This window comes from Pelodiscus sinensis, chromosome 15 (genome assembly GCF_049634645.1).
Source record: "Pelodiscus sinensis isolate JC-2024 chromosome 15, ASM4963464v1, whole genome shotgun sequence".
In the NCBI taxonomy this organism is placed as follows: Eukaryota; Metazoa; Chordata; order Testudines; family Trionychidae; genus Pelodiscus; species Pelodiscus sinensis.
The window spans coordinates 26,882,495-26,896,680 of record NC_134725.1 but is presented as its reverse complement, the minus strand read 5'-3'; the positions used below and the strand labels follow the sequence as shown (position 1 = coordinate 26,896,680).

Genomic DNA, 14,186 nt, shown 5'->3' with positions numbered 1-14,186 from the left:
AAAAGTGAAATAATCACTTTTCTTTCTCTGTACACCAGCAATTGTATTATATTTAATAAAGCTCCTTTTAAAAGTGCTTTGGTTTCAAATCATGTATAAAGTATCAAAGTTTACAAATGGGTCAGAAAAAGGTTTGTTTTAATGTTAATACCAGGATTCCACCAGGAGGTTGTTGGTGATAATTGTCACCTGCAGTGTCTGCCAGAATGCCACTGACTTTCACTAAATCTTTCAGTTTCACTAGGTGTTGAAGGGAAAGTGTTTTATGATTATCCCATATTCCTTGACACCACCAATGTGTGTCAAATACAGTTTTCCAAACCTCCATATGTAACACATGATCAAGAGAGGGATAACAGAACAAAGAGTTCAGGAAACATTTCTCATTTCAAGCAATTGCTAAAACCTCTTTGTATTGTTAGAAATGGCAGTAATACATTTTATAGCACTTTGCATAGTCTGCTCTTAGAGCACTGGTACTTGACCGGGGGTATACGTTTGCTGATTTTTACAACAGGCTACATAAAAAGCACTAGCAAAGTCAGCACAAACTAAAATTTCTTACAAAAGAATGAGAATGGACGCAATCTTTCAGTAATGGTGTGCTGTGACATTTGTGTATTTTTATGTCTGATTTTATAAGCAAGTCATTTTTAAGTGAGGTAGAATTTGGGATACACAAGATAAATCCAACTCCTGAAAGGGGTACAGTAATCTGGAATAGGATGTAAACAACTAACCATTTAACCAATAAGTGGATACGTATCAGTTAATGGTGTCAGTCATTGCAATGGTATCAGCTTCACTGCAGCAGGGCAGTGAAGCCTCCTTTCTGGGAGCTAAGTGAGCAAGAGCTGCTGCCTCCGCTCCCATGAATTCTCCCTATGTGCTACAGCTAGTGGTGCTGCTCTCAGGAGGCTTCACTGTGGGCTCTGCAGTATAAAGCTAAGTACAGGCAGTCCCCGGGTTACATGGATCCGACTTACATCGGATCCCTACTTACAAACAGGGTGAGGCAACCCCGCACTAGCTGCTTCCCCCCAGCAGACCAGGGAGACGCGAAGCTAGCGCCCCCCGCAGCAAACCAGGGAGACGCGAAGCGGCTTTTCTCAGCAGACACCTCAGCTTGAGAATAAAGGACTGAGGGAAGTGAGGTGTGGGAGAATAAAACTGAGCTCTGGAGAAATGTTTGGCTAGAGTTTCCCCTACAATATGTACCAGTTCCGACTTACATACAAATTCAACTTAAGAACAAACCTACAGTCCCTATCTTGTACGTAACCCGGGGACTGCCTGTATATAAATAGTGTAACAGGGTAACAACAGTTACAGTTACCTATTACACTATTTTTAACTTTCCTTCTAGAAAAGTCTAGAAAATGTCTATCTTAGAGGAATTGGCATGACAGTAGAGGCAGGCCAACCTTGTGTGCTGGAAAGCAATGTGTTTTTTACATTTCTCTTCTGATTACTTCACATCTTAAGTACAGTGAAATCTTTGTTATCCAGCACTCTGTTAACCAGAAAACTTTGTTAACCAGCATTGTCCCCAGCCACAACACTGGCACCTCTTCAGGCGCACAGGCCTGGCTTGGTTTACCATGATTGGCTTAACAATTTTTTATTTAAGAAGTACTAATCATCTTTAACTCAAAATAGAAATGTGAGACCAACTGCCTCACACTTCAAAACTACCAATATTAAAAACTTGAGTTTTACTGTTATTGTCCATTGGTTTTTCCTAGGTTGATGGGACCCTCAGATAACCAGAATTTTTAGATAACCAGAATGTTCTAATCCCCGAGCGTGCCGGATAACACAGGTTTTACTGTATTTGGTAAAATATATCCCACAATAACCTCAGTTTGTTCCTAAATTAGATGTCTTTCAGAACCAACTGTTCAGAGCTAGTCTTTTGGTTTACATGTAGTTACACCTCTGTCTAACTCTAATTCAGATTATTCAGGAGATAGAAGCCACTATTTGCTTTCTGTTAACTACATTATCTGAATTGTCCAGATTTTAATAAACTAAAGTTTATTTGCAATGCAGGTCAACCCACAGACACATTCCTGCTGGTGTTTGCTTTAAGCAGTATCCTACATCAGCAGTACTCAACATGCGGCCCGTGGGCCTCATGCAGCCCGTGGGCCACATGCAACCCATGGCCCGTTTGTTTGTGGCCTGCAGTGTAGAGCCAGGTGGGAGCCAAAACAAAAAAGTAGTCAGTGTAATGGTCTTCTGTTTTAATAGTTAAATTCCTGGACTGTCATTGCTCATTAAAAGTGCTGTCATATGAATGGAAATCAGGTAAATATTGCATTTTATTAATATCAGCAGAACTGACTTAAATTGGCCCTGTGTGTTGTTTAGTCTTGCCTTAATATTTGTATTCATGCCCATCAGTATGAAAAAAAGCTATTTGCAAATATTTGCATGTATATTTGGAGGTATATGCAACCACAATTAAGTTGCAGCCCTGGGCATGTGCTATGAGTATCATTGTGGCCTCTGGGGCTTCCAAAGTTGAATAGCCCTGTCCTAGATCATTCTTTCCCTGTCTACAATTAGCTGGTGGATAGTAAGTATAATTGGATCTAATTTTATTATTTCTTTACAATTAATATATTTTCCTCACTACATAAAATATTATGGTGCAATCTGAATGGCTTTATTGAAGTGTTTGGAGGTTCCACATACTAATAAGGGTGTTTTCATACTACTGCAGGGTCCTAACTCTTTCAGCAATTAGCTTTCTCTTTCAGATAAGCCTCTCTTTTATCCTTCTTTTCCTCAGAAGGTATCCTCCTTTACACTCCTCAGCACTGACTTTTGAGCTCTAGAAGAACACTCTGTTTGACTGATACATTAGACTTATTCTTTTATTGCTCCATTGCCTAGGACCGCGTTTCTCAAACTGTGAGTCCTGACCCCCTGGGGGGTTGCGAGCAACTTAAAGGGGGGGTCGCGATATCACAAAGTTTGAGAACCCCTGGCCCAGGATAAGCAGCAGATGTAGCAAATTTGTGTATTTGAATCTAGATCTATAGTGTTAAAAATATTGCAGTTTTATTTCCTTCCCCCCCAAATACTAACTATGAAAAGGGGCAAGCTAGATACTGTGGGGGCTTGGTTATTGGACATGAATCAGTCTTGTGGATATTTCAGTTTTTATGTCAGGAAACTAAATAAAATGAGTTTTATATGATATATGAGAAAATAATAATTTTAAGTACAAACTTTCCTTTTTTAGTGAGGAAAAAAGTGATGTTTTCTGGCTTACAAAGAAATCAGGCAACTTTTCTTGCCTAATTATACTCATTATAATTAATTGTTGGTAGATATTCTGAGCCCTCATGACCATGTACATAGACAAAAAAAGAAATAGCCAGCTGGACGCAGCTGTTACCATAAAAGTGAAAAGTCATGAAACATGTTGCCCTTGATTCTTGAGTTACACTCCTCATTTTAAAGCCATGTTTTATTCTTGCCATTACTCAAATTTGCAAGTTTATGGAATATGTGACACTGAGTTAATGTGACCCAAAAGGAAAACTGATAACTAAGAAATAAAGGAGTCGTGGGCCCTGTTTGGGTCATAAATAATCACAAAGCATATTCAAATGGAAGACGTGCACCATTATTCAGCAGACTAAGCTTTAGGGTTACAGAATGTCCAGCATCTGTGAAGAATCGCAAAGGTGGGCTGGGGGAGAGAGTACGTAAACCTTTTTCGCCCCAGTCAAAACAGAAGTTCTTGCTATTAGGGAGCAACTGGAATTAGTAATATTAACTGTGTAAGGGAGGCAATCAATTCGTGGACCTACAGGCAGGAGCACATTCATAGTAAGTTGTCTTGCTGTGGCAATGTGGGGGTATGCCATCCCATTGTAAGGTGCTATGATGACATGGCCAGGATTTAGCCCTTAGACTATGCTTCTAGTCTTGAGGACTTTCGTTAGCTTTCAGGATAATATTGAACAGAGCAGTTTGCTGTTTAAGCAATGATCATAGAATCATAGACTCCTAGAACTAGAAGGGATCTCGAGAGGTCATCGAGTCCAGTCCCCTGCCCTCACGGCAGGACCAAATACTGTCTAGACCATCCCTGATAGACATTTATCTAACCTACTCTTAAATATCTCCAGAGATGGGGATTCCACAACCTCCCTGGGCAATTTATTCCAGTGTATGACCACCCTGACAGTTAGGAACTTTTTCCTAATGTCCAACCTAAACCTCCCTTGCTGCAGTTTAAGCCCATTGCTTCTTGTTCTATCCTCAGAGGCCAAATTGAACAAGTTTTCTCCCTCCTCCTTATGACACCCTTTTAGATACCTGAAAACTGCTATCATGTCCCCCCTCAATCTATTCTTTTCTAAATTAAACAAACCCAATTCTTTCAGCCTTCCTTCATAGGTCATGTTCTCTAGACCTTTAATCATTCTTGTTGCTCTTCTCTGGACCCTCTCCAATTTCTCCACCTCTTTCTTGAAATGCAGTGCCCAGATCGGGACACAATACTCCAAATGAGACCTAACCAGCGCAGAGTAGAGCGGAAGAATGACTTCTCGTGTCTTGCTCACAATACACCTGTTAATTCATCCCAGAATCATGTTTGCTTTTTTTGACACAGCATCACACTGCTGACTCATGTTCAGCTTTTGGTCCACTAAAACCCCTAGATCCCTTTCTGCTGTACTCCTTCCTAGACAGTCACTTCCCATTCTGTATGTGTGAAACTGATTGTTCCTTCCTAAGTGGAGCACTTTGCATTTGTCTTTATTAAACTTCATCATGTTTACGTCAGACCATTTCTCAAATTTGTCCAGATCATTTTGAATTATGACCCTATCCTCCAGAGCAGTCGCAACCACTCCCAGCTTGGTATCATCTGCAAACTTAATAAGCGTACTTTCTATGCCAATATCTGAATCGTTGATGAAAATATTGAACAGATCCGGTCCCAAAACAGACCCCTGTGGAACCCCACTTGTTATACCTTTCCAGCAGGATTGTGAACCATTAATAACTACTCTCTGAGTACGATTATCCAGACAGTTATGCATCCACCTTATAGTAGCCCCATCTAAGTTGTATTTACCTAGTTTATTGATAAGAATATCATGCGAGACCATATAAAACGCCTTACTAAAGTCTAGGTATACCACATCCACTGCTTCTCCCTTATCTATAAGACTAGTTATCCTATCAAGGAAAGCTATCAGATTGGTTTGACATGATTTGTTCTTTACAAATCCATGCTGGCTGTTCCCTATCACCTTGCCACCTTCCAAGTGTTTACAGATGATTTCCTTAATTACTTGTCCCATTATCTTCCCTGGCACAGAAGTTAAACTAACTGGTCTGTAGTTTCCTGGGTTGTTCTTGTTTCCCTTTTTATAGGTGGGCACTATATTTGCCCTTTTCCAGTCTTCTGGAATCTCTCGTGTCTCCCATGATTTTCCAAAGATGATAGCTAGAGGCTCAGATACCTCCTCTATCAGCTCCTTGAGTATTCTAGGATGCATTTCATCAGGCCCTGGTGACTTGCAGGCACCTAACGTTTCTAGGTGATTTTTAACTTCTTTTTTTATTTTATCTTCTAAACCTACCCCCTTCCCACTAGCATTCACTATGTTAGGCATTCCTTCAGACTTCTTGGTGAAGACCAAAACAAAGAAGTCATTAAACATCTCTGCCATTTCCAAGTTTCCTGTTACTGTTTCTCCCTCCTCACTGACCAGTGGACCTACTCTGTCCTTGGTCTTCCTCTTTCTTCTAATGTATTTATAAAAAGTCTTCTTGTTTCCCTTTATTCCCAAAACTAGTTTGAGCTCATGTTGTGCCTTTGCCTTTCTAATCTTGCCCCTGCATTCCTGTGTTGTTTGCCTATATTCATCCTTTGTAATTTGTCCTACTTTCCATTTTTATATGACTCCCTTTTTATTTTTAGACCATGCAAGATCTTATGGTTAAGCCAAGGTGGTCTTTTGCCATATTTTCTGTCTTTCCTAACATGATTGGGAATTACCAGTCTGTTGTCCTGCAACTGCTGCACTTTGCCATTTTAGTAGGTGCATTGCTATTTATAACTGTTAATTTAGCTTTATATCTGGAAATTGTCTTGCCTGGGTTTATACTGATCTATTTAAATTCCATGTCCCTTTCCTCTCCTGCAGCCGAGTCTGAAATGGTTTAATTACAGATTTTAGCTTGGTATTTGCTGTGTTTTCAGGGCTCCTCTTTCCAAAACATCTGGGTCTGTAGGGATGTTTGCAAAATTTGGTACTGAATGATTTGATATGTACTGTTGCATTTTCTTGAAAGCTAATTTGGCAATCTGCCTGAGGGAGAAACATATCAGTGACATCATTTTTGAAGATAACTATTACCTAGGGGGATACTGAGTGTCCAGAAACAGGGCATGCATCACATTACTTATAAAACTAAGCAGCCTAGTGCTTGCCCCAATATTTTTGTTCAACTTATAAGTAAGTCTTCACCCTATACACACATATCATTTATGAGGTAGGTAATTGTTGTTTTACCCACATTTCCATGGGTTTATTTTGGTAGATAGAAATTAAGGTCTTCATTTTCAGAAGTGGCATCTAATTACAAGTGCCTCATTTTTTGGATGCTCAGATTCAGCAACCTGGGGCCTGACTTTCAAAGATGCCAAACAATTGCAGCTCCAGAAGATGTCAGGGGGAGTTGCAGAAGAACACGTGAGAATCAGGCCCTTACTGAGCATCCAAAAATGGAGGGACTCTAAATTAGATGCTCCAGGAGCCTGGTCCAAAACCCAGCATCATGAAAGCCGATCTTTACCATAGCTTCAGGTCACACCGTGAGTGACTTGCCTGAAGCTGCACTCTGAGTCAGTACAACAGCTATAACTAAAGTCCCCTGGCTTTATCCATTTGCTATTTTTCCCTCCTGCCTTTGCTTCCCCTTTCCTCTTTGGACTTGTGTTTAATATTATGCTGAAATTATCAGCAGCAAAAGGCAGTTTAGCACTGTAGCAGTGTCTCATTGCTTCTATCATTTACAATGTTTCCAAGTTTTTATCCTCTCTAGCCACATATTAATAGAACAACTCAGCAAGCAATGGTACATTGCAGCTTCTGATATGTATAATTTACATAAATTATTTTTAAACAAAATAAAATCCTCTACAGGAGCATAAAATTAAAGTTGGAATGCAGTGGAGTGAAAATTATTATTTATTATGATCACATAAGAGATTCGATCTAACTAGAAGGCATTTAAAGGTTTTCCCCACTTATCCTGGTGCTGTGTGTTCTTGGCAGTATGGAAAAGAGCACAGAGATGGGATGTGGAAAAAGGAAATGAAGTATTAAGAATAGACTCACTGGGAGAACAGAAAAAAACAATTGAGAATGCAACAAGAGACAAGTCTTGAGAGCTGGTTCAGATTATGCCATGCTTTGCAGGGGAGAATGTGAAGTTAGAACTCTGTTATTTTAAGGGTTGCCATCAGATGAATGCAAGGGGGAAGTGTGTGGTGTAGTGTGTGTGTGTGGGGGGGGTGCTCTGACATGATCAGGTCAGTAAGCAAGGAAAATAATCTTTGCAGTCATGTTTTGGATGGGTTGATATAGGCAATGTGCATGTCCTGGAAGCTGGAATGTTGTAAATTGCAGTAGTCAATATGGGAGTGGCTATGGGCATGGACAACATGAGCAAGAAAGATCAGATTTTTATTGTGTGTTTTGAAGGGGGAAAAAGGCAGCTGGATTTGGAGATGGTGGGAGAAGAAAAAAAAAGAGGAGTCAGATGGTTACAATCCTGGGTGACTGAGAATGTGGGTGCTGTCTACTGCAACAGAAAATGGGGAAAGTGGCGAAGGTTTACAAGAGAATATATTAAATGCCTCTAATATAATATTATGATTATAGCTCTTAATTTGTTAATCTCCACTTCTGATTCGAACCTCTTAAGAGAATAAATTCTCTAATTTTGAAAGCATTTTTCAGGAAGATTTATTCCATTCAGAGATTTCACAACTACAGCTATTACAAGAAATGAACACATCAGTAGGAATCTTTGAGTTCATGAAGGGCTCCATTGTTAATTAATCAGATACTTTTTCCACAAGTGGTCGCTTTTAAATCCCTGTAAATACGCAGACATCTGGTTTATATCCACACTTTTTTGTGTGTGGATGTGGATACAAATTTTGTATCGGGGCAAAGCTCTAGTCATTCTGTTTTAGAATGTTGAGCAGAGGAAAAATGTACAAAGAATTCCTCAAATGAATCTTTAGCATTTATGCAGAAGAGGAACTCATCTTAAAGTTGTGCAGTGCCCTCCTGTGTGTCATTATAGGATGAGAGCCTTAGTAATGCAGTCCCCCCAACCCCGCAAGTAGGGAAGCTCTTCTTTAGCTCTTTTGTGTAACCTTTAGGGGCATGTAGAAGGAGAGATGCTGGTGCTATAGAAAGCTTTATATACTTATAACATAATGTTTCCAAGTAGCCTGACGAGGTAAGTATTATTATGTAATCAGCAGGCAAAGCCTCATCCTACAAACCCAGGTTACATTTTCAGAGGTAATATTTTTAAAAATTAAAGTTATTTGTGGGCATTTAATTTAGAATTACAGCTGCTAATGTGATTCATGTAAACTTTATATTAACCACATAACCAAGACATGGCTATTGAAAAATTCCAGAAGGTTGGAAAATACTTGTAATGGCCAGCTAAAGTGACATACACACATTTTCTGCTGTCATTGCTGGGCCCAGTTTGCACTATCGAAGCATAGCAATCATCCCATGTGACTCAGCATGCAAGATTGACGCCATACTCTAACTGGATATATACAGTAATGACAAAATTGACATGTGAGAATTCATCTTATTTAGTCTATTATTAAGAATGTAAAAAATAAAAAAAAAATTAACCATGTAACAGATAAAAATTCTATTGGTTACATGGTTAACTGTTCCTGGGGCTGCCATAGCTTCCAGCCCCAGAGGGCTGCCAGGGCTCCTGGTCCCATATGGGGCCCATTAGGGCTGGAGCAGCCCTCTGCCCACTGATTTAGTTGGGGTTGGTCCTGCTTTGAACAAAGAGTTGGACTAGATGACCCAGATGGTCTCTTCCAACCCTAATCTTCTATTATTCTATGATATGCACCACTAATATACATGCTTCTTTGGCTATGTAAACTACATGCCACAGTGCTCCATATGTTAAAAACATGTGCATGTCTTCTCAATGAGCATCAAAGGCTGTGATTGGAACATGTGCAGTATTATTTCATATCTCAGCATCGGTTCCCAGTGGTCATGCTGTAGTTGTATATTTTGCACATTGACCATATAAATTACATCAGCAACCGTAGCTCTTTGATAACCATTTTTTGTGGGTGAGTTTAAGTAGAGTTGGCTAATGAAGGAATTGTTGATCAAATATGTATTTTCAGCTCTTTGCTGGAGGGCCTCAGTGATTTTCCCTTTAATAGTTGACAGCTTATTGTCAGGAAAATGCCATCCATGTCTAAATGCTATTATTACTCCACTTGGAGTCTATTACTGATTTTTATCATCATTTGTGTAGTAACTAATGATCTTCACTTTATATTGATCCTACCAGTGCTGACCTTTCTGAACTAGTGCACATTGCTATACTGGTTTTGAGGTACTTCTGTAATCTAGCTTCAATGTTGAAAGTCGTCCTGTGATGGCAGAAAATCAGACAGACAATGCAAAAGTGCATTTGTTTACTTAGAGGCCTCCAACTGTGACATGAGCTCTCATATTCATTAGTTTGGTACCTACACTTCCTAAAACCAAAACTGGAATGGCAGAGCATTGGCCAAAGAAGTCTTGTTCTATCAGTTTCAGTAACTTGTTCCATAGGGCTAAAAGGATTTGATATACTGCATTTTGCAGGCTGTTTGATATTATGTGCCAGATGCTGCCTAGATTCCAGGTCATTAGCTTCCAGCATCACACAGTGCAGCTCTTCTTTATTAGCTTGGATCAATCTTGCATCTATGCCCTGGCACAATACAGATAATTTGTTGCTGAGTGTGTGTTCTTTACTTTATACTATAGACATCTTTGTGAAGTGTTTTTCTTGACCTCATTAAGAGCATGCAATTAGCTAAAGATGCCTCATTAGCAACCAGGCATATGCCTAGTTGAGCCTAGATCAAAACTGTCTGCTACCACCTCTCCTTCATCCAGCAAACTAGTTGAATTTGTAACTTCTTAACCAGCTATGGCATGCTTCATTGCTGGAAGTATCTGGTGTTCAAACACTTTTCTGTCTCATTAAATTGTTTGTCCATATTTTGTCTGATTTAGCACTCTAGGGATTTGGCCATGGTTTAAGTTCTCTCATCAGTGGGCTGTATAAAAGATTTAAAAAATTGTATTTGTTATTTATGGAGTTGTACTTACATATAAAATATGGTACTTGACTCTGAGGAATGGCTCTTGAACTGCTCAGTGGGTGCATTCACTCTAAACTCAACTGCTTTGCTTCAGTTTCAAGATTATTTCAGGGTAAGTAGATGCTCAAGTAACATTTATGTTTTCTTTAACTTTTTAGGAGTTTGTCCACCTCTCCAAAAGTCTGATGAATGACCCTTCTTTGGAAAGAGAAATTGTGACACAGGCAAAAGCATATGTGAAGAAACACCATTCACGGGAATGTGAAAGAGAAGCCTATCAAAATTTTGTCCTTAGACTCCAGTGAATCAGTGGGTATCAAATGTGGAAACTGATCATATTTTGTTTCACTTTAATGATGGAATTGTAATCAAATTATTTTAAAGAAAAAAATCACACATTATGGATATATTGTTCCACTCAAACTGTGCCCACTGTACAAACATAGTGCATCAGACGGTGGTCCATCCAACTCACTATCCTGGCTCCAACATGGATGGCATAGTGAAATCAAGGATGTCAATTTCTTCATAGTATGCAATCATGTGGGCCTCAAAATAGGGCTCTTCTTTATGCACAGGCGGGGATTTCATCCACATTGAACTTATTCAATGCCAGTTACTGTGTTTTAGCCTGACAATGTTAATAGGGCTTAAGGCATTTATACTCTAATCTGAATTTATCTGGATACATGTCAATGATACACATAATGTTGTAAGAGTGGGTTCATCTCGCTATATATACAGTAAGGATGTTAGCTGGGTCTATGTGATCTAAAATTTTAAAGGGGAAGGATCATGAATTAGTCAAATGACTGGTACTTTAATCAAGAATGTAACTCTCTGGAGCTGGTGAGCATTATAGAAGTTGATGCTTTCTAGCATGATCAATAGTAGACACTGTTTGCTGCCTACATATTCTACTTTATTTATGAATTATTGGAAGACAGCAGCTACCTCTTAAAATTACCAAACTTTGGGGACCTCACAGATGGCCATTATTCTTACAAAAGATGAATGGAGGCTGTAATAAAGAGCAACAATGTAATTTACTATTTGGTATGTAATTTGGTAATTTTGCCATGAGTGACTCTCAGGAGAAAGACATAAGAGAAATCTGTGGGCAGTTTAGTCAAATAAAAAGGGTTTTTAAATTATATAACAAAAGGAATCTTAATAGTTCTAGGTACTGGCTCATTACTATATGTATATGGTAAATATTACAGACAAAAATGTTCAATATTTCTGTTCTGTATTTTGAGAAAAAACATGATCTATTAATATTTTATGATTATATATTTTCCAATTACAGTAACAAAGGGTGATATTAAACAGTAGCTATCTAAAGTCAGACATCTTTAAAAATCAGCAGATCCAGATAAACTGTACCTAAAATTTATAAAAGAACTGACTAAGGAGTTCTCTGGATCAGTTATGCAAATTTTCAATTAGCTTTTGAACAATAATGAATCTTCAGAGGAATGAATGAAAATTAATGTTTTGCCAATATTTTAAAAGGACAAGCAGAATGACCCATCTCACAGAAGGCCTGTTAGCCTATCATTAATCCCAAGCAAAATAATGGAAATATATGGAACTCAATAAAGAATTAAAGGAGGATGATATAATGAATGCTAATCAATATGGGATTATGGAAAACAAGTTGTCAAACTATATCACTTTTTGATGAGTATGGTTAATAAAAGTAATAGTGTTGAATTAATATACCTCTCTGTAAGACATTTGACTTGGTACCACACGTCATCTGCATTAATAAATTAGATTGATGCCAAATCAGCATGGTATCTGTTAATTGATTAAAAATGGTTAAAATGATAGGTCTCAAAATTAAATTGAAAACAAGAAGTCATAATTGAGCAACTTAGGGGCTCAGTTTTTAGCTAAAATTTTTAACCAATCACTTGGAAACAAACATAATAATCACTGGTAAAAGTTGGCAGATGACACAAATATTGGGTGAGTGGTAAATAATGAAGAGCACAGATCACTGAGAGGGAACAATACAGATTGCTTGGTAAACTGAGCACATGCAAACAAAATGCATTGCAGTTGAGCCACATATAAAGACATACATCTAGGAGCAAAGAATGTAGGACACCCTAACAGGATGGCTGATTGTATCCTGGGAAACAGTGCCACTGATAATTAGCTGAACATAAGCTCCCCGTGTGGCCAAAAGGGACAATATGATCTTTGGATTTATGAATAGGGGAATTGTCGAGTAGGAGTAGAAAGTAATAGTATTGTATTGCTGCTTGAGCACTGAATCCCATTATGGTGTTCCCTGTTCAGGAAAGATGTTGATAAATTGCAGAGAGTTCTGAGAAGAACTATGAGAATGAGCTAGGGATTGAAAAAAAATCCTAAAGACTTAAGCTATACAGACTGAGCTCTTTATCGAAGAAAAGATTAAAGAGATCACTCGATGACAGCCTATTAGTTCTTAAAAGGAGATAGAAATTTCATGAGAGTTCTCTTCATTCTGCAAGACAAAGGTATAATAAGATCCATTGTCTGTAGGTGTTAGATAAATTTAGACAGGAAATAAGGTGCAAAATTGTGAACAGTAAGAATAATTCCTCATTGGAATATCCATTATGGTAGATTTGCTGTTAGTGGCAGTTTTTAAATTAAATCTGGATTTTTTTTTTTTTTAAAAAAGCTGTTGTGTAACTAGAGCTATTGAAAATGAAGCAGGAATTAAAAGATGGAAGTCCTATGGCCTGGATGAATTCAGACCGGATGATCACAATGTTCCCAGGAAATCTATGGTATAAATCTATTTTGGGGAGCAGTTAGCCACCTCCTAGAAGCTGAGAAATAATTACATCAGCCTGAGTTCTGAGTTTAATGGCCTCTAGCCACTGCATATTAACAGATTTTAAATCTGCAAATTAATTTTGACTTACCAAACTTAAAAAATAACAAAACAGCAGAATCGAAGGGTATGTCTACACTTCAACACTAATTCGAACTAAGCTAATTCGAACTAGTGCATCTAGACTAAAAAATTAGTTCGAATTAGCGTTTTGCTAATTCAAACTAGCATGTCCACACTGAGTGGACCCTGAACTAAGGTTAAGGATGGCCGGAAGCAGTGCCGGCAGGGCATCAGATTAGGACTTAGAGTGTGGAGCTGCTGCCTCAGGCTAGCCAAGGGCTGTGCTTAAAGGGACCCGACCCCCACCCCAGACAGACAGTTCTCAGGGGTTCCCCGCTTGCAAAGCAGTCCTGGCTTGGAGTGCCCTGAGTGCCCACACTCGGCACATCACAGCACTTGGCCATCAGCCTGGCTGCACTTGCTGCAGGCTGCCATCCGGAGGGGGGGGGGTCAATCGAGGGGCTTCAGGAGAGCTTCCACCCCGAGAAGCCCGCAGAGCCACCCCAGTCCTCCTCATCGGGGGCTCGTACCCCATTCCTCCCTCACCTCCTTCCACTTACCCCTCCCTAGCCCCCCTTCCTGATGTACAAAATAAAGGACACGTGTGTTCAGAAATAGAAACTCTCTTTATTGAACTTGGGGAGAGTGGGAAAAGGAGGTGGGAGAGGGGAGGGCAACTACAATATCGGGTTTGGAACAGGTCCCATATGAAGAGAGGCTAAGGAGACTGGGACTTCTCAGCTTAGAAAAGAGGAAACTGAGGGGGGATATGATAGAGGTCTATAAAAGCATGAGTGGTGTGGAGAGGGTGCATAAAGAAAAGTTCTTCATTAGTTCCAATAATAGGAGGACTAG

The 14,186-nt window shown here is 39.2% G+C and overlaps 1 protein-coding gene across 7 annotated transcripts in view; it reads left to right on the top strand.

Annotated features, from left to right (window-relative positions):
- GLT1D1 (glycosyltransferase 1 domain containing 1) overlaps positions 1-13,926 on the top strand; it is a 170,684-nt gene extending 156,758 nt beyond the window's left edge. Inside the window, exon 9 of one of the 7 annotated variants that reach the window (XM_075898464.1) lies at positions 10,591-13,926. In XM_075898464.1, the coding sequence (XP_075754579.1) occupies positions 10,591-10,737 (147 nt within the window). In that variant the 3' untranslated portion in view covers positions 10,738-13,926. The remainder of the gene's footprint in view (positions 1-10,590) is intronic. The other 6 variants (XM_075898465.1, XM_075898463.1, XM_075898460.1 and 3 more) reach the window with 6 other exon arrangements.
- The last annotated feature ends 260 nt before the right edge of the window (positions 13,927-14,186 follow it).